The sequence below is a fragment of the Hesperophylax consimilis genome, chromosome 6 (genome assembly GCF_061612785.1).
Source record: "Hesperophylax consimilis isolate HC1 chromosome 6, BYU_Hcon_1.0, whole genome shotgun sequence".
Taxonomy (NCBI): domain Eukaryota; kingdom Metazoa; phylum Arthropoda; class Insecta; order Trichoptera; family Limnephilidae; genus Hesperophylax; species Hesperophylax consimilis.
The window spans coordinates 24046366-24066617 of NC_142841.1; the positions used below are offsets into that span (position 1 = coordinate 24046366).

At 32.2% G+C, this 20252-nt stretch overlaps 1 protein-coding gene and 1 long non-coding RNA gene across 2 annotated transcripts in view; one reads left to right on the top strand and one right to left on the bottom strand.

Annotated features, from left to right (window-relative positions):
• Window positions 1–435: 435 nt before the first annotated feature.
• LOC149423110 (uncharacterized) lies at window positions 436–3908 on the bottom strand. Its single transcript, XR_016302305.1, has 4 exons — window positions 3263–3908; window positions 2348–2488; window positions 1952–2098; window positions 436–1767 (listed from the first exon to the last, which is right to left on the bottom strand). It is a non-coding gene; the product is annotated as an uncharacterized LOC149423110 (long non-coding RNA).
• A 4606-nt stretch (window positions 3909–8514) lies between these two features.
• The window catches only part of LOC149423111 (tubulin alpha-3 chain), a 36353-nt gene continuing 24615 nt past the window's right edge, over window positions 8515–20252 (top strand). Inside the window, exon 1 of the mRNA XM_089632478.1 lies at window positions 8515–8698. Within this exon, the coding sequence (XP_089488604.1) occupies window positions 8696–8698 (3 nt within the window). The 5' untranslated portion in view covers window positions 8515–8695. The remainder of the gene's footprint in view (window positions 8699–20252) is intronic.

The following is a 20252-nucleotide window of genomic DNA, read 5'->3' on the forward strand; positions in this document are numbered from 1 at the left end:
TCGATATTGCAGAGCGTAGAGGTATCCACAGTTTACAAAAGATTGACTCGTATTAACTCGATATTGCAGAGCGTAGAGATATCTATAGTTTACAAAAGATCGAATCGGATTACATCGATATTGCAGAACGTAGAGGTATCTACAGTTTACAAAATATCGACTCATATTGAATCGTTATTGCAGAAAGTAGACGTATCTATAGTTTACAAAAGATCGACTGATATTAAATCTTTATTGCAGAACGTAGAGGTATCTATAGTTTACAAAAGGTCGACTCATATTACCTCGATATTGCAGAGCGTAAAGGTATCTATAGTTTACAAAAGATCGACACATATTACACCGATATTGCAGAACAAAGAGGTATATATCGTTTACAAAAGATCGACTCATATTACATCGATATTGCAGAACACTGAAAGAAATGTTTAGGTACGATTTACCAAATTTTCAGTAATTATCTACTAAACAGTTTAGTTGCTGTGGTGACTGCCGAACTTTTAGCTACTGTTTGCTAAACAGCAGTTTATTTATGACAGCTTAACGATTCAGATATTCTAGCTAAACTAATCGGTTGAGACAGCTTTCTGTGTTTAGTTGTGTTACCTAAACTGTATTTATGACAGCTTAACGATTCAGATATTCTAGCTAAACTAATCGGTTGAGACAGCTTTTTGTTTAGTTGTGTTACCTAAACTGTATTTATGACAGCTAAACGATTCAGATATTCTAGCTAAACTAATCGGTTGAGACAGCTTTGTGTTTAGTTGTGTTACCTAAACTGTATTTATGACAGCTTAACGATTCAGGTATTCTAGCTAAACTAATCGGCTGAGACAGCTTTGTGTTTAGTTGTGTTACCTAAACTAAAAATTATATACCTAAACCATTTTGTAGTGTTCGGTTAGAAAAACTTAACTGTTTAGATGTAGTAACCTTATTATTTAGTTAATATTACAAAATGGTTAGGTTGATTAACTAAACTTCGGTTGTAATAGCCCTACCGATATAGGTGTTTTAGCTCTCTACTGCTAGCTAGCTTTAGGTACTGTAGCTTAGCTTTTTGGTTAGATTATCTAAATTAAATAGGAAGTGCAGCTTTGCAGTTTAGCTGAAAACAATACAGGGTGTAAATGTAACCACCATCAACTCGAAGGATTATACCCATAATTCAGAATCATGGGTTAAATACTTTGAGTTGCAGGTAGTTTATTACAACCCTTTTGAGAGATGAAACCTAAATAAATAAATATTATGTTTTGTAAGACTAGAAAGTACTTATTAAAAACCTCATTCATATAAAAGTTATTTTGTTAAGAATCGTCTCTCAAAATATTGTTTCCAGCTACCAGCAAAGCCTCAAAAAAGAAAACACGTTTGATCATACACACATTTATATTATCATTTTTTATTATAATTTTTTTTTAAATATAGTAAAAGATGTTTGTGTCCTGATTTGGCAAATTCTTTTCGGCGCTGCCTGTATGTGTCTAGTAATTTACCTTTTGCAGCAATTTTTTGGGTAGGCCCAAAACACACATATGGGGTGAAATATACAGCTGCGCTTTCTTTATTAAAGACTTTGGTGATTTGAAAAGCAAATTCATAAAATCTCTTGCTTGTAATGGATCTATCTGGATTACCCTGCAATTCCTTACTTATAATAGTACTGCACAGTCTGGCAGAATTGTCCAACAGACCCTTTGACTCAAACTGCATTAAAAGTGCTTGCCCTTCATTGATTGATAGGAGATGATTGCGTAAGTCCTGGAAAACAAAATTAAATTGCATATTGATTACATAACTAATAACCACTTCTATAATCATCATAATATCAGTCACAGGATGGCTATTCTACGCTGCCACTACTAAAATACATATATCGGAATGTATAAAACAATTAACCTAAGTTACTTAGGTATCTGAAACTTACTAAAATTATTTAACTTACATTCGAAATTTGCTCTTCAAAAGCTTCTTGCGTTATTCTTTGTGATTTGTTTTTATTTTCCAACAAGGAAATGTCATTTACAAGGAAGTCATCGTGTTGATAATATATGGGCGTTGTTTGTTTGGAAGTTGAAGGTATATCTTCAATCTGAAACAAAAAGCGGGTATGTACACAAAGGGGAAAGAAAGGGTGAAGGGGTCAAGCTTTGTTTTTATCCCTTTGGAATTGCTTGACCCCCCCGGCAGTCGATTTATTCATTAATTACAGGAATTATTATTTTAAATACCTACTATTATTTTTGTATCAAAATCGCGTCCGGTACAACTATTTCCAAATGGTTAGCCAAAAAAGGCCTAGGTATACAATATGTCATCATTACTGCTTTTAAAAACTTACACTTATGACAGGTGGATTAATAACATCCTTGAGCGCATTAATGTGTGCTGTAGGCAGTGCCCGGTGCCCTACAGTCGGAATCAATTCTTTAATATCATCTTGAGATATTATCAGGAGTGTTTTCGAGTCTATGGCTTGAGTCTGAAATAAAGAAAAAAAACGACGAGATAATACAAAAAATTTCAAAACAAGAAAATAAAAATTTATTTTTCAAAGGTATGAAAATTATTCATTAAAAAAAATGTATATTTATACAACAGCAGATACCGAACACCCTGTATCATGAATCAAGCGGAGATAAAATAGTTTTAATAATGAAATTATTTCATTTATATGAAAATTTCAAATGTAAACATTAACGATGGGTGGTCACCCTGTATTTAAAAAAAAATATCCCTCCCAAAAAAAAAACAACAGAATTCAATGTTCAAAATGTTATGTCCGAATTAATAATTTGCAATACACATTTATTAAAATTAAATATAACCTGCTATGATTTAGTTTCTGGCTAGGGTAAAATTGTAACTTAGAAAATACTACAGTTTCAAACAACATTCGTTCAATACAAAATAATACTGGCGGAAACAAACAAAGAAATAAAGGCGCCCTTGAGGTGATTTTGCACAAAAACGGCGCTATACAAGTGATCCAATTATTATTTTTTTTATATACCACTCTCTGTAACTTGTGTCATGACTCCTGACACAATCTTGGTTGTAGCGTCAACACGCACTCTTCAAACTAGGTACATAATAAATACAAATCTTCTAAATCTATTGCGTAGGTACTTGAGTCATGGAATAATGAAGGTGCCAGTTTCTAAATCAAATAGAATGGATATTATCATAATATATAATATCATAGTTCCATGATCTAAATTCTAAATCAATAAAAAAATGAAAAAAGAAAACTCACCTTTAAATGTTTCTATGTAAGCCTCCAGATTCCAAGAAATTAAATAATCCTCCACGGTTTTGTCTGCCATTATCACTAGGAACTAGGAACAGCGGTTAACATAAATTCAATTCAATTCAAAAATAAATTCGCAACGCGCGCAACGAACGTCAATTCACGTATGGGTATGGAGCGAACTGTGGCGATCTGAAAACTGCGTCGTAAATGAACACCTGCGCGTCGACCGTTAGCGACGATAAAAAGATCTACCAAAGTTCGGGACATTTTAACTAAAGTTTTGTTGCACTTTGCCTAAGTTTGTGCAAAGCAACTAATTGTTATGTAAAAATACCAAATTTAGATATTCCAACCTCAGTTTTGCTATATGAACAAAACATTTAACCAAACTAGATGTTTAGTTAAATTTAGCTAAATACTTTGGGAAGTAACACATAAACTTAAGTTACTAAAGTGAAATAGGTTTAGTAAATTACTTTAGCTTGATTAACCAAACCGATTATTTTGTTTAGGTAAGTATGCTTTTAGTGTGCTATTATTAAAGTTTAGTTGTATTAGCTCAAGCACATTTTACTAAACAACGACGGTATCTGCACATAAAGTATTTTAGGTAAAGTAGCTGAACTTTAGGCGATGGTTACACAACTTCAATTAGCTTAACACTTTAGCTAACTCATTTTTTTCAGTGAACGTGGAGGTATCTATAGTTTACAAAAGATCGAATCGGATTACATCGATATTGCAGAACGTAGAGGTATCTACAGTTTACAAAATATCGACTCATATTGAATCGTTATTGCAGAAAGTAGAGGTATCTATAGTTTACAAAAGATCGACTGATATTAAATCTTTATTGCAGAACGTAGAGGTATCTATAGTTTACAAAAGGTCGACTCATATTACCTCGATATTGCAGAGCGTAAAGGTATCTATAGTTTACAAAAGATCGACACATATTACACCGATATTGCAGAACAAAGAGGTATATATCGTTTACAAAAGATCGACTCATATTACATCGATATTGCAGAACGTGGAGGTATCTATAGTTTACAAAAGATCGAATCGGATTACATCGATATTGCAGAACGTAGAGGTATCTACAGTTTACAAAATATCGACTCATATTGAATCGTTATTGCAGAAAGTAGAGGTATCTATAGTTTACAAAAGATCGACTCATATTACATCGATATTGCAGAACGTAGAGGTATCTACAGTTTACAAAATATCGACTCATATTGAATCGTTATTGCAGAACGTAGAGGTATCTATAGTTTACAAAAGATCGATAGATTACCTCAATATTGCAGAGCAAAGAAGTATCTACAGTTTATAAAAGATCGACTCATATTTGTGTGGGTTTGAGGTATGATGTAAATACTATAATATTAAAAATGGCACCATATAGTGAAAATTTTTCCAACCTAGGTACTACTGTATGATTATATTGTAATTATTACTCGCGTATGTCTGGATTACAGCACGCGATTTTCTAAGTATTTAGGCACACCTTAGGTCAAAAATGACGAGGTGTGGAGGTCAGGGGTATATTTCATGCAAACAAATACATGTTAGGGGTATATTTTAGGAACATATTCTCTGACAATCCCCTCATGTACACGCAACGAAATTACAGATAAGTACTGCAAAGTACCTACATAGTATTCTTGTGTATTTTTTTACAATCGCAGTAATAATTCGCAAAGGTCTTTTAAATTAATACTTTACCCATTTTTCTATGCACGTTTTCATGCCACTGTACAATAATTTCTGGTTGAAGATAAGGAAGGAAGATGAGAAGATACTGTATTGGAAGTGAACATGGCAGCGAGCTAGGGCTTTGCACCGCAGTGGGAGGGATGGATTCATACTGTCCCCCAGATTCCTACCTACCCCTCATACCATTTTCCTACTCAGAACCTCCTCTCATTCCTCTCCTAAAAAGACCCAAAACACAGCTTCCCCAAGATAACGTAGGCACGGAGGGAAATTATTTATTACAGGGTCTCCTGTGGAGCTAATGTAAGTTAGTCCGGCAGGCTGGGAGATGGAAGAACAATCTATGCTGTCGATGACAGAGATAACCATCGGGAACATAGGAATGAAAGCTCTCCATATAACCGAGTTTTATCACCATCCACGAATCAGTCAGAAGAAATGTGTAGCAATGTGTACATCCCTTCTGACCCGTAGATGGTCCATTCCGAACATACCCATAAGAAAGTCAGTAGGATGGAGCCACGGGTAGTAGCCATACTCCCTCATGCAGAGAAATCTCAGAAATTTCTTCTGAACTCTCTCCAACATGAAGGAATACTTGACCTGGCGTTGAATTAATTGCCGACCCATTTTCAAGTCTACTCATTACTAAGGAATTGAATAAAACTTTGAAAACCGGGGTATCTCTAAAATTCCTTGCAGTGCGTTTAGCAAAGCCCAAGCATTTTCTATGAAGTTGTAGAAGCCATCTCAATATGAGTATGAAATGTCACACTACTATCAAACATTATTCAAAGATCCTTCCTTGTGGAGACACGTCTATTTGCTCTGCCTACATCTGTTAGTTAGTTCATACGTAATTATGAAAATTTTCTTTCAATAACCAAGAATTCAAATTCGAATAATCTGCATAAATAACATGAGGTCGAAATTTTCTGCATTCGAATGATTTTGCTAACTTTTCGACTTATTGTTTAGAATTGCATTAGAATAAACATTTTATATTTGTTAAATCTTAAAAAAACATCTTTCATAAAAATAATACTATTTAAAGGCTTTTTCAGTGAAGATATCGTTCGTGAACACAGCGTATGAGATTAACTGGCGTTTGTTCTGAATTCTTCAAGCGAATCGATCGCCCTTCGAGGTGCTGTGAATAACATACAATATACAACTTATTCTCGGGAGAGGCTAAACGAGCCAACTCAACTCACGCCCTGGAATTACCGATGCTGCGTCTACCAACTGTACATATCTACAGGGTTTTCCAATAAGAGGTGTTATTTTGATATTCGATCGTAAAAGATCAATGGTTTCGTTGCTTGTGTGGCACGTAGCGCCGTCTTGTTGAAAGTAAACGTTGTCCAGATCATTACCATCCAATTTTGGCAATAAAAAATCATTAATCATCTTTCGATAGCGCAATCCATTCACCGTAACTGTTGCTCCAGCCTCATTTTCGAAAAAGTAAGGTCCAATGACTCCGCCGGACCATAAACCGCACCAAACAGTCACACATTGAGGAAAGAAAGCCTTTCAACAAAAACTCTTGGGTTTTTAGAGCCCCAGATGCGACAATTTTGCTTGTTGACGCCCACCGAGGTGGAAATGGGCCTCATCACTGAAAATGATTTGCATTTGATTCACTCGAGTGAATTTTAATAATTTCAATGCGTTGTTGAAGCGTGTATCGTTCCATTTTTATTAATTGCGTAGTTTCTACTTGTCAAATGTCAAAAAATGACCGCTTCAAAAGTAACATCTACCGAAATAACGGGCTATTCAAAATAACACATGTTATTGGAAAACCCTGTATATGTCTAATGTCTACCAATTATACATATTATATACTTCTGATGTCTACCAATAATTGATACAATCATACTAGTATAAGCTATTTAGTTTTTATAAGTATTATTTTTTTTAAAAGAATTACAAACATTCTTCCAATCATTCAGCTACGAATAACTTGACAATATTTGACAAACTCCTACCATCTTACTAAGCGGAAATTTTGCTTGTGCCATGATGGGGGAATCGAATCCACGGACGCAACGGTTTATCCCAAAGAAACTTGACTATGAAAATTAAAATGTTATTAATTTTTTTTTAAAGGAAGACAAACATTAACGGCTTACGGATAACCAATTACTGACAATCTCCCACTACCATCACAGTAAGCGGAAAATGTTGCTTGTATCGTGATGGAGGACTTGGCCAGCCGTGGAATAGGTACCTCCATTTTTAATTGCTGAAATTCCCGTTTCTCGTACCTACTTTTCATTTCTGTAATTAAAATAAATTAAAACATATAAGATTTTTAAAATTTAAAATATTTTTTTTTTTAAATAAAAGTAAAAATTTATAAATAAAATAAAAAATAATTAGAATTAAAAAACGCTCTCATATTTGTTATTTATTATGTAGTTACGTATGTTATATGTTGGTTACGTACATTATGTATATGTAGCACATTATTTATTTTTGAGTTTTATTAATGTTATGTACATATTCACATCACAATAAAAATTAACTTCAAACATTAATTTCGGTGGTCTCTGATATGCTTTATTCCTGCGTGAAATTATCACGTTCGATGAACTCAGACTTGCTTTGAATTTATGTGTCATTTTCAAAATTGCTTGTGTCAAGAATATTTCAGACAAGAAATAAAGTAGGTTAAAAATAATATTTTAACAGAAAATTATTGTAACTTTCATTTTCAAAAATTGTAATTATTATTTATTTATTTTATTTATTTATTTATTTAATTTATTTATTTTATGGTCTCTGGCAATTTAAATCTAGTTAGTAATATTGCAAAAGCCATAGCAACGACGCAACGTTACGATGGCATTTTATCAGGACAAATACCTGAATCGAAGCGCAAACTCATTTATGTCATTAAACAGTTTTTGCTTACTTTTGAGTTTTCATTACAATACAATTATCGAAGAAATAAAACATGGGCGGGAATACGGTTTATTTCCACAGCGTAAATTTCCGATTAAATTTCAAACTGAATAAAACATTTTTCCACCCAAAGAATGGCATAGGACTCGAACGGAAACGTTTTACAAATTGATGAAACGTTTCGCATAATATGACTAATGTGTTTTTCAAAATAATTTAAAACTCGTGTCATGAACCGAGTTCATGATCAAAAATTTTGTGAATACAACTACATAATACAAATCGATAGTCATAATATGACAATAAGGGTAATAATAAGTCTTACATATCTAAAAAAAACTCATATACAAAAAGGTTTACTGTGCTAAAATTCAAGTTCAATAAATAATTTTAGTCAAAACGTTCGAATTCATCCAAACCAAGATTCAAATATCGACTCTTCAAAAATATATAAAAGGTTCATTTCATTACATGTGCATATAATGTATTTAATATAAATGATGATTCCTTTTTGATTAGGTGGCTTTATTTTATTTTCCAGTCTGTGTTCTGATTTTCGATGTCCGTATGGGCTATAAAAGCAGTGGCGTCGGTGTTTGACCGTCACAAGGCGTCGGTCTCCTAACTGACTCATTCGCTAGTCGCTAGGTCTCTCCTCACTTTTTAGGCCTACATCCAGTAATTGTTCGTGATTTCAAGTAAACCTTATTCGCCAGTCGTAAGATCTGTGATAAATAGCAACGCCAAGACTGACCGTTTGCAGATTTCTTCAGCCAAACAAGAGAAAACTACTCAAACAAAATGGTAAGTTTAAAAAAACTTGTTTATTTCTTGAAAGCTTCTTGGTCCCGGGGTCGCTGATTCGAATGCTGGCGTAAACCAATTAATTTTTGCTTTGATTGGGAATGATTTGAGATTTTCGTGGCCAAAAGTATTTGGGTTACTATGCCGTGCTTCGGTTTCGTAGGAGTATGTGAAACATCGCTTCCGAAGGATTAAAAGGAAGCTACAAGCCAAAAATGTGTATATTTTTGGTATACCTTATATTGCAGGTAATAGGCATTAAAATCGCTTGACAAACGGAGTCTAGAAACGTTCGATTTTATTTATTTTGTAAACAATTTTATAAGAAAGCAAAAAAGTTAATCAAGTGAAACTGTCACAGATAATCATAGCTATAAGATTGTATTTTTTTAAAGTTGTTTCCTTTACGCGTTCATACATTTCTATTAAAAAATATTATTTTTATTAGTTTATATTTACATTTTTTATTGAGTAATTTATTTTTTATTTGTATTACACTCAAGCGAAACGATAGGAAAACCTTCATTTTATCTAATTCATAATGTACACCAATTCGTTATAAAGATTAATAAAAATAGTAATTTACTCGTAGCATTAAGCGAAACACTGTATCAATTATGATAAACTCAAAAATTAATCACGATAATCAGGGCCGGCCGTGAGCCACACCTGGCTATTCAGATTTGGTAACTAAAGATGGCTAAAGTCATTTATAGCAATGTTTTCTGAAGGTGATATTTCACATATACGATACTGGTTCTATCAATCTGACATATATAAGGTAATATTTGTAGTTATGCTGGGCCGGCTCTGAGCCAAACGGCGTCTGGCGCTAGTAAAAGCTTTAAGGGCGCTTTAATAGGTGTTAGGTATTATCAGCCCCTTGATACATTTTCATTCTCATTTGTCTATCTCACAGCATTCCCCAAATGAGGTAGGTATCTCAGCAATAAATCAATAAATTCCTGTGCGATGGAACTCATATGTGGAAGCATGAAAATAAAATTATTGAACGTGTTTTCTGGAAAGCTTAATCCACTTATTATGTAAAAGTGCATTTATTCGGTGAATCGGAAACAATGCGTTGACATAAAATGTTTATAAACCAAACTGTGTTATTTTTAACTCAGAATGACAATATTTTCTTTCATTATTGAACTTTTACGTGACTAATGACTAAAGTGTAAACAAGATTCTTTCGGATATTGATTTATCATTTCTGACCACTTTGCAGACGATTAGTAATGTACAGGAGACCCAGAATTACTGTTAAGTTTATCATTTTAATTAATGAATAACTGAATAAATAATATATAACATTTTCAATAAATAATCATAAGTTGGTAGATGATTTACTCTCGGATAGTATGTATGAGTTAAAGTCTCGGTCACAATCTAATATAAAAAGAAAAATCTGTGTCTTTTTTAAACTCGTGTTTTTTATTGTTTGAATGATTAAAATAAATAATTATTCAAGCAAGCCCTACTTTGACTAGATGGCTAACATGGACGAAGTGGCTAGCTTTAACTATGGTTCAGTAAAGATTTTTTTTCCTAGTACCTATCTGCCAAAGGAATGTTTGAAAATAAATTTGTCACAGTAAAATTTTTTTGGACAATTTTTTAAATTTCTTTTTTAATGTGATACCGCAAAAGAGTCCCAACTGCTCTCAATCGGCTGGAGCCAGTGAGACTAAGAAATCCCCAATTAGGGTATGTTGTGAGACTGAAAGTAGTGGGAAGGGAAAGGAGGTGGGGAAGTACCTGGCTATTTAGATCTGGCCACCAAACACGGCCAAAGCCATTTAAAGCAAAGTTTCAATTCTGAATGGTGGTCGTACACAAGGGTGAAATTGAGAGTATCTTCCACTCTGGACGTGCCGCAAATATATTATTTTAAGGCGATGCCATACGTAGTAATGCAAAATCATGTGTTTTTGTTTTGAAAATTTGGTCGCCTAGAAATGTTTCAGATGCTTTAATTAAATACTGCAAGTAGAATACATCTTGGCCTTTCAAATAATCGAGTATTGTTTAAATAAGTCTTTTTATAAGCCCAGAAAAAAATAATGTATTAGTCCTATGAAAACTGCTTTCAAGTTCAAAATGTCCTACTTACGAACCCATTTTCGGTTACGATTTTATTGTGTAATGTGGAAAATTAATTTATTTATAAAATTTTCTAAAAAAAATAAAATATTTATGCCTGAACATCCACCAAATAAAATAAAAGGCACTTTTTGGCCATGTTTTTTTCTTGCATAAATCAAAACAGGCGGATGGTATTAAGCGGGAATTCAAACCTTATCGCCATCTACATAAGGGTTGTTATTGATAGCAGCTCAATTTAAAATATTACACGACGTAGTGCATCGCCTTAAATTAGTAAATTGTAAAATAACACAAATTAATCAATAAAAATTACTTGCGCACGCAGGGATTTGAACTCGCAACATTTGGCTTTCTAGTCGAGAGCTTTATAAATATTATATTAAAAAAGTTATAAGAAATGTATGGTTTATGATTAAGTAAGTGATTATGTATTTAAGTACTTACTTACAAATCTTTAATTTTCAGAGAAAATTTTGTTTTTAATAAGAGAAAGTTTGAAAATCACTTTTTTGGACGCGTTGTCTACTTTTCGCAGAACTACTATTAAAATAAATAATTATCCTTGTAGAATATAAAATGGCGTGAAAATGGTTACCTTTCATCAGCTATTGATTCTCGAATTATTTTTGTTAGTTTTTAGACTTTGGCTTCTTGAGCGTTGGAACACGCCCAGTTGTATGAATCCACAGTTAATAAAATATACCCAACGAGGATAAAAAATGCACTTTAGGGTCAATGAATCGATCTTGAAACAGTTTCTGCAAAAAATGTTATGTAGGCACCTACCTTAGGTGTAGTTGAATATTAATTAAACTTTAAACTTCGATTATTTTTATAATGATATTTAAAAAGAATGTTTATAAGACGAGGTTTTTTATGCATAGCACAAAGGATAACAAATTATTATAAGCAATAATAAGTTGCCTGTAGTATCTTTACAAATGGAAAATATCTCTCGAGTAAAAATAAATGCCGCCGACGGGAATTTACGCAGGATATACATTATTTTTACTAGGGAGATATTTTCAATTTGTATGGACATTTCAGGCGACTAATTTTTGCTTATAATAATTTGTTTAAACTTAGATGTGATTCAAAAACGCAGCCGATATTCCCAAGTCGGAAAATTTGATTTTAGCCACCTTATATAATAATCTGCACCCAGAATGTTTGAAAAAAAAACAAAAACACGCTATCCCCTAGCTAAGTTGGTAATTTTGGCCCAAATCGATGTTATTCACTAGTCGAAGTAACTACCTACCTATCGAAATTGATTATCACTTCTCTGTGATACCTATTTAGATACGTATTTCAACACAATTTTTATAATTAAATGTTTGGTAAACTTTTAGAACAGCTGACCAAAATTAATACGAATATAAAAAAAAACTCTTTCAACTTAATTACTATAAAATACAACTATTTGAATTCGGGGAGAATGTAAATAATATAATCGTTTCATAAACAATTGTATTAATTTACTTTATTAATATCTGGGAATACAAAAGGAACTTATAACTTCAGTACGATCTAGATAATAAATAATTGAATCCAATAAAATTAAGCATATTTCTTTAATTTCGACCGTTACCACTCGGAAAACAAAAATCACTTAAGCTAAGTTGAACTATTTCATTTATTTGTTCAGAAAATATCCCGATTGTTCTAACTAAATTAAGATATAAGGTTGTGAAACGCTTGGTCGAGAAATTTATGATTTTGTTTTTGTACGTTGAATTAGGTTTGGGAGGTGAAAACCTTTGCCAAGTAATAAAAGAGCACAGTTGCCATGAGAGTGAAAAAGTAGGTACCTGGGCTCTTTAAAAAAATATGCAGATTCAACACAATATTATCGACTGAATTAATCGTTATTTTTTATACTTGTTTCGTACTCAGCTCAACCCTTGTTTAGTTCCCACTTTCATCGTTGTTTTGAAAAATATTCATCTGTCAGCACATCACAGTTAGATTTCTGGAGGCTGTATATTCTCGATAGATTTAACATACAGTCCTCATGACTTCCACGTGGGTCCTCAGACCCCTCTCTAGAAAATCTCCAGTCCTAAATTCTCCAGTCTTCTTTTGCCACTAATCTTTTAATAAATGTAAAATCAGTAGTAATGAAGGGTAAAAAAGCAGATGTAAAATGTCTAGTGTTTTTACTAAAGTGTCCGGTGGGTAAGTCGTAAACTTTTTACTAAATATGTTTATCTGAAGTTACCTATCAGGTGAGTATGTTTTTCTGAATCTGTTTATAAATAGTAAAATTAGATGCCCTTGAGTTAATTATCTAATTATTATTACACGTCAAATAAATAAATAATACAAGTGAAATAAACATTCAAACGTTCAGTTCTACAGAACTGAAATAATACCAGAACTTGAAAAAACTTTCAGAGAACTTGAAAATTTACTTTGAAATTTGAAGAATTGTTCAAATTCTCTGAATTGTCTCACAGAATTTGAAAAATTCATCAAATTTGAACGTTCATTTTCGGGTTCTGTGAAGGTCCTATTCAAGTTTTGTTATTATATCATTATAGGCCAGTTGCTTGACAGAACTGAAATAATACCAGAACTTCTTCAAAGAAAAATCTTTCAGAGAACTTGAAAATTAACTTTGAAATTTGAAAAATTATTCTAATTCTCTGAAACAACCCGTCCTTGTACAAAAAATAAGCCCCGGTCTTTACTCAACTTTGCATGATTTTATGATATTCGTCGAGGTGTCGTAAAAAAGGTTTCACAATCCGATAAAAAATCCCATTAAATATATCACATAATATTTCAGAATAGTAAAATATACAAGCCCAATGAACTTTACACTTAAGCCGGTAACAGACGGTTCACTCGGGCGAATGTTCACTCGCGTGAACGTTCATTTTTATTTCATTCGTGTTTACAAAATGGTAAAGAAATGAACATTCATTCGTTCTTTCCCACTATGATGTGGTCGAACGAAGTCGTGCGCCTTGAAATTCGTTTGATTTTTTACCATTTGATCGAAGAATTTTACTAAAAAGAAGCACAGACATCGACGGAGAACTTTATTGGGATCATCGATACATTATTGAGAGTATTAGTGGAAAAGATCCTGAGTCATACTTTAACCATCATCGATAGGATAAAAGTAAATTTGGAGAACTGCTACTACTTGTTGCTCCATCAGTAAAAAAAGGATACGCTAAAGTTGTCGAATTCTACTTAATGCAAAGGCTCTTTAAAAAAACAATACTTGATTCTATTTTAATATCTACGCATCTTTTACCATCTCCCCCGATATACATCATTGTTTCTAGCAGTAGGTACCTAATTAAGTTGAAACCAAGTGCCATGTATATTTATTTTTCGTAAAGCATGAATCGGAATTCGAGAAGTTTATCGAAGATACTTTGACGAGAGAGAGAGTATACCTGCACGAATATAACTGCAATTGTACTGATATAAATGAAAGAGCGTTCATTCTGTGTTCAGACGTTTCATTTTTAATTCATTCCGAGCACGAATGAAAGATGCCGAATGCCAACATCCAACATCGACAGATCAGTTTGGAATTCATTCGGCACTTTTGTTTCAATTTGTGTTCAGCTTTTTCATTTTTCTTTCATTCCGAGCGCGAGTGAAAAATGCCGAATGCCAACATCCAACATCGACAGATCGGCTTAGAATTCATTCGGCAGTTTTGTTTCAATTTGTGTTCAGACGTTTCATTTCGAGTGAAAAAGGCTAAACGTAAGGCATAAATGAATGAAAAGTGAACCGTCTGATTCCTGCTTTATAAAAAATAGTATAGGTTCAGCACACGAGGGTGAATAGTGAATACACCCTTTGTAAAATATCCGTAATATCGGTTATATGGCATAACAGGTAAATGCTCAATTACATCACATCGTTAAATATTATTTTAATAACATTGTTTTGAATCCCAGTTTATTGTATTTTTTTTATTTTAATTATTATTTTTCACTCTGAACTTGTATTATGGTGAACCGAAACCGGTTGGTTTTATGTATTCAATAAAGTGATGTTAAAATAAGTTATTTTATTATAATTATTCATATCCACAAAGTGTTATGCTACGTGTGAAAATTGTATGTTATTTTGCTTCGGCCAACAACCTCTGCAATATGTATTTTGATGAGAAAATGTGTTTCTTTATAAAACACAATGTGCACAATGTAATAAACAAAATATAATTATGTTGCAAAAAAGGATGGTGCCTGGTACCAATATCACAGTCCACCATTACAATGGGGATCATTTATCAAGCCCTTTTCTTTGAGCGTCGTTTTCCCATTATATCGAAAACTGAGTCGCTTTTCATTGTATTCATTTGAATCCTTTTAGAAAAGTTTAAAAAAAATTTTAATCAACAAAGATCCGCTAATTTATTAAATAAAACGATTGTATTATTATTATTATTAAACAGATTTTTATAACTAATATTGTTTGATAATCGACGAAATACGTGACAAAAGTGTTATGTCGGTGAACAAAATAGTGCCGATTAGGAAATTGCGTGACAAATCACACGCGGCGTAGGTATTTGTCTTGTTTAAGCCCAAATTTTCCCTATCACTTAATTTACCCCAACGTTCTTTCATAGTAAGCCACGCCTCGTTGTCATTTAATTTAAGCTTTAATTCGTAGGTATCTCTAATTCTAAATTACCCACTAACCTAAAAATCCTAAAGAAAGTAAATTTTTCAGACCTTTTTCCTAAATTAGGGACAGCATTAATCTGACTAACAATCAGTTTACGCAAGCAATTATTTATAACGCTCTCACGTAAGCCACGCAGTGGAACCAAGAATTATTGCACAAATAGGTACTTAATGAAAACTCTGGTGAATTTTATAAAAAGAACTGGTACTGTTAAAAGAATTAGGAAAACATGGAAGGGAGCAAAATGGGACTTAATATTAATAAATAAAAGGACATATAATACTTAATTATTGAAGAAAATTTCCTAAAAGAAAAATCAGATAAAGATACGGTCACGTCTTGGACTTCCTGAGTTTAAGTCCTAGATGTTATTTATTCATTTAGGAATCGCTAATATTGTATTCAATAATTAAATATTACAATTTGAGGACGTAAAATATCTAATGCTACATCTAAATCACTAATAAAATATAGGCAGTCCCAATTAGAACTCCAACAGACTATGTTTGTAATGCTCCGAATTTAATGTCTCTGAAACAATTAGGTATATTCAAAAGATATCCTTACGCATTAAGAATTTAATGTCTCTGAAACAATTAGGTATATTCAAAAGATATCCTTACGCATTAAGAATTTAATGTCTCTGAAACAATTAGTTATATTCAAAAGATATCCTTACGCATTAAGAATTTAATGTCTCTGAAACAATTAGGTATATTCAAAAGATATCCTTACGCATTAAGAATTTAATGTCTCTGAAACAATTAGGTATATTCAAAAGATATCCTTACGCATTAAGAATTTAATGTCTCTGAAACAATTAGTTATATTCAAAAGATATCCTTACGCATTAAGAATTTAATGTCTCTGAAACAATTAGGTATATTCAAAAGATATCCTTACGCATTAAGAATTTAATGTCTCTGAAACAATTAGGTATATTCAAAAGATATCCTTACGCATTAAGAATTTAATGTCTCTGAAACAATTAGGTATGTTCAAAAGATATCCTTACGCATTAAGAATTTAATGTCTCTGAAACAATTAGGTATATTCAAAAGATATCCTTACGCATTAAGAATTTAATGTCTCTGAAACAATTAGGTATATTCAAAAGATATCCTAACGCATTAAGAATTTAATGTCTCTGAAACAATTAGGTATATTCAAAAGATATCCTTACGCATTAAAAAACCAGGATATTTTTGCACATACCAACTCGGGTCGATTCAAAAGATCCTCATTAGACCTCAATACAACATACATTCCACCAACCTACAACAATTACACGACATTCGCACAAAGAAATATCCAATATTTATCTACAAAATTATTTAATATCATCCCTGTTGAATTAAAAAACTATTAAAAATAACCGACTTCAATATAAGTACTAAGAAATGGATTATTGACACTGGAAGGAAGAATATAGATACGATACTGCAACGTAACAAAGAATAACGCTTGTGTTGTATATTTCTTCTAGATATTGCTTTACAATTTTCCTTTTGTAATATTTGAACCTACAAAACCTTACTTAAAAAAATTAAGATTTACTTACAAAGAAAAACTTGACCTAATTTATAATTATATCTTACAAACAGCAGGGGGATAGGGTACGTAATTAACATTAGATTAAATTTTTCCAATATGCATTTAGTAAATTGAACTAAGGACAAATTGAAAATATATTACATATTGTATTTTGTGCATGACCTTCTGAAAAATGGAATGTTGTGTGTAGTTAGTTTTTGAGTGTGGGATGTGGAATACTTTGTTTATATATAATCCAGTAAGGTCACATTCTTTTCGATATTTACAAAAAATAACAATGGAGTCTCTAGGAGTTGATTTCAGTAACACAAGAACGAGGCTTCATCTGTATAACTGCAAAAACTTCAAAACTAAAGCATATTACGATAATTGATTCGAATGATATCATACATTCTGTTAAATTTCCATATGTAGTATATATTACATCACTATTTCTCTGTTTTCCGCCAAAATTTTCATTACAGTAACCTCTTATGAATTTACTATGATAATTATTGAAGATGGCAGCGGTTTACCCACTTCTCCGTTGGATAGTCGAATGCCAACAACAACAGCAGACGATTACTGTTTATGCATGGTTTATGGTAATAATTACGCCTCAACTATTCTTCAACCTTATCTTATCTCTGTTCTGTTCAGCATATTATCAGTGGCGTAATTCGCACACCCCCTGGCAAATCGTAGGTAGTACCTACATGAACATTGTGGGTAGGTGCAACGAAGGGGCACAAGTATATAGGTAGGTACGTATCTGTGTGTTGCACTTTTTTGTGCTCAATAAATTTGTTCCTTATATATCAATTTTATTTTTTTTTAATTAATTTAAAGAGTATAATCAATAATGTTAACAAAAATAATTCATACAATTAGTTTTCACTGCTTTTGATTTTTTTAATGTTCCTCTTCTATAGAAGCTGGCGCTTGTGTCTAGAAGATTGGTGAGCATCAAGATGAAGAATATTTAGTGTTTGTAATTATGAATATTAAAATTTATAATTAATTAAAAAGAAAGTTTCATAATTTTGTTCATCACTTTAATTGCTTTTAGTATGTGTTTATCATTTTCTATTGCTGTTATTTTTTTTATTTTTTATTATTTAAGTTATTATGTGTTTTTGGACTAGATCATTAAATTATAATACTTTAAATTCTTAAAAAATTAGGTGTGTTGGATAATCTCTTGGTTTTTTAAATATTATTTTTATAATTACACATAGTACAATTTCAACAGGGAGTAGATTTGTTTTGTATGCAGCTCACCAGCTAAAACATTATCTACGCACTTGAGGCCGGTATCATTTGCGGGGATGCTGTGGGGAGGGGTTAACCTTATTATTGGAAAAATAATTTAATTAATTATTTATTTTATATTAATTTGCAAAAGCAAGTTATTTTATTACTACTGAAAATGAATAGTATAGAAACCTGTTGTGGTTCTGAAGGTTGTGAGTTCAAAGCCAGTCGAGATCAAATATCAGAGAACACCATTCGAAACTTTACGTTGCATGAAAATGCTTTAGCAGTGTTTAGTGACTAGATCTCTATCTATGCTTTTTGCTTTCCCTCGTCTCATAGCATCCGCAATTACCCAAGGCTGGTCATGGTTGTTAGCAGCACAAAATATCCATAAATAAATATAGAAAACATGTACCTACCTATAAGGCATACTTCTATAAATAGTATAAAAAACATGTACCTTCCTATAAGGCATACATCTATGGTATACTGAAATATTTGCGGTAAAAAAACTTGATATCTTATATGTGTTAATATAACACATTTTCCGTGTTTTTCTGTCGCATATTACAATCGACATTAACATACGAAAAGCTAACCAAAGCTGTAAATATCCAAATAAGAAGAAATTACAAGGAGAGACTTTTTTCCCTTCCGTCCGGCTACCATGAATATTTAATTTAGTTTGCCAAACAAAACAATCTACCCAACTAACTACCCGGTCCAAGGCCGGATTTACAGATAAACCGAAGAAGTTACAGCCAAGGGGCTCACAATCTAAGAGGGCGCAATAAGGACATGTTTAATGTTTGAATTGGGAATAAAAACGTTATTTTATAGCATTGGAGACACTCTTTTGATGCTGTCACTGGCGATAAAAAAATATATAGTGGAGAGCTCTTTTAATCACAATGTGCACATTATCAGGGCATTAGTCAGTCCGGTCTTGAACCAAATGGGGCCTGGAGTAACGTGCATTTGGCGCCTATTGAAAACATAAATAAAAAATGTTAACATTTAAACTATACCGAATTCCCTCGCATTTCTGAGTATGTTTTTTTTCGAAATCTATTTTTTTTCTGTGAAAAACAAAAGATCTGTGTTGTTTCGCGAAAGTCTGGATGTTTTTAAATTGAAATTTCATTAATAAATAATTATAAGCAATAATTCTTCGCCTGTAATATCAATACAAATTGAAAATATCTCCCGACTAAAAATAAATGCAGCCGACGGGAATTGAACCCGCGCCTTCTGATGTCCGGTCAGACGCTCTAGACCCCTGAGCCACGTCGGCTTATTTCCAACACGACAAATAATTCAATATGTGCTTCAATCAACAATTACCGCTTATTATATTTTTTCGCCTGTAAACAAACTACTTTATTTTTGTAGGAAAGGCTTTGTTAGTTCTAAATTTCCCACTAGATGGCGTCGAGACATATTATATCTACATTTGTTCGTAAAATATTTTGACTTGTCAAATATTACTATTTATTTTTACTCGGGATATATTTTCAATTTGTATTGATATTACAGGCGACTATTTATTGCTTATAATAATTTATTATCCTTTGTGCTGTGCATAAAAATCTTGTCTTATAAACATTAGTTTATCATTAAAAAAATAATGAAATTTCATTGTTCAGTGAGAAATATTTCGGTCTGTTGAAGAGAATTAAAATGAAAACAAAATGAGGATGCTAAAAGAAAGAATAAAATATATTTCAATAGAACGTAAATCCGGCTCTGAACTGATTAATATTTTACCTACTCATCCCTCATCCCGAAAAAGTTAAAAAATTGATATTTTTATGTCAATAGTTTTCTAAATATTACTAACCGGCTGTTCCTCGAAATTAAAAAAAAAACTTAATATGGCGTCTGGTTTTAATTTGATAGTTAGATAATTAACTCATCAATAATATGCTCAATTAAAATATAAAACAAACTATAGGTTCGTTAAATCTATTCAAGAAAATGGTCAATA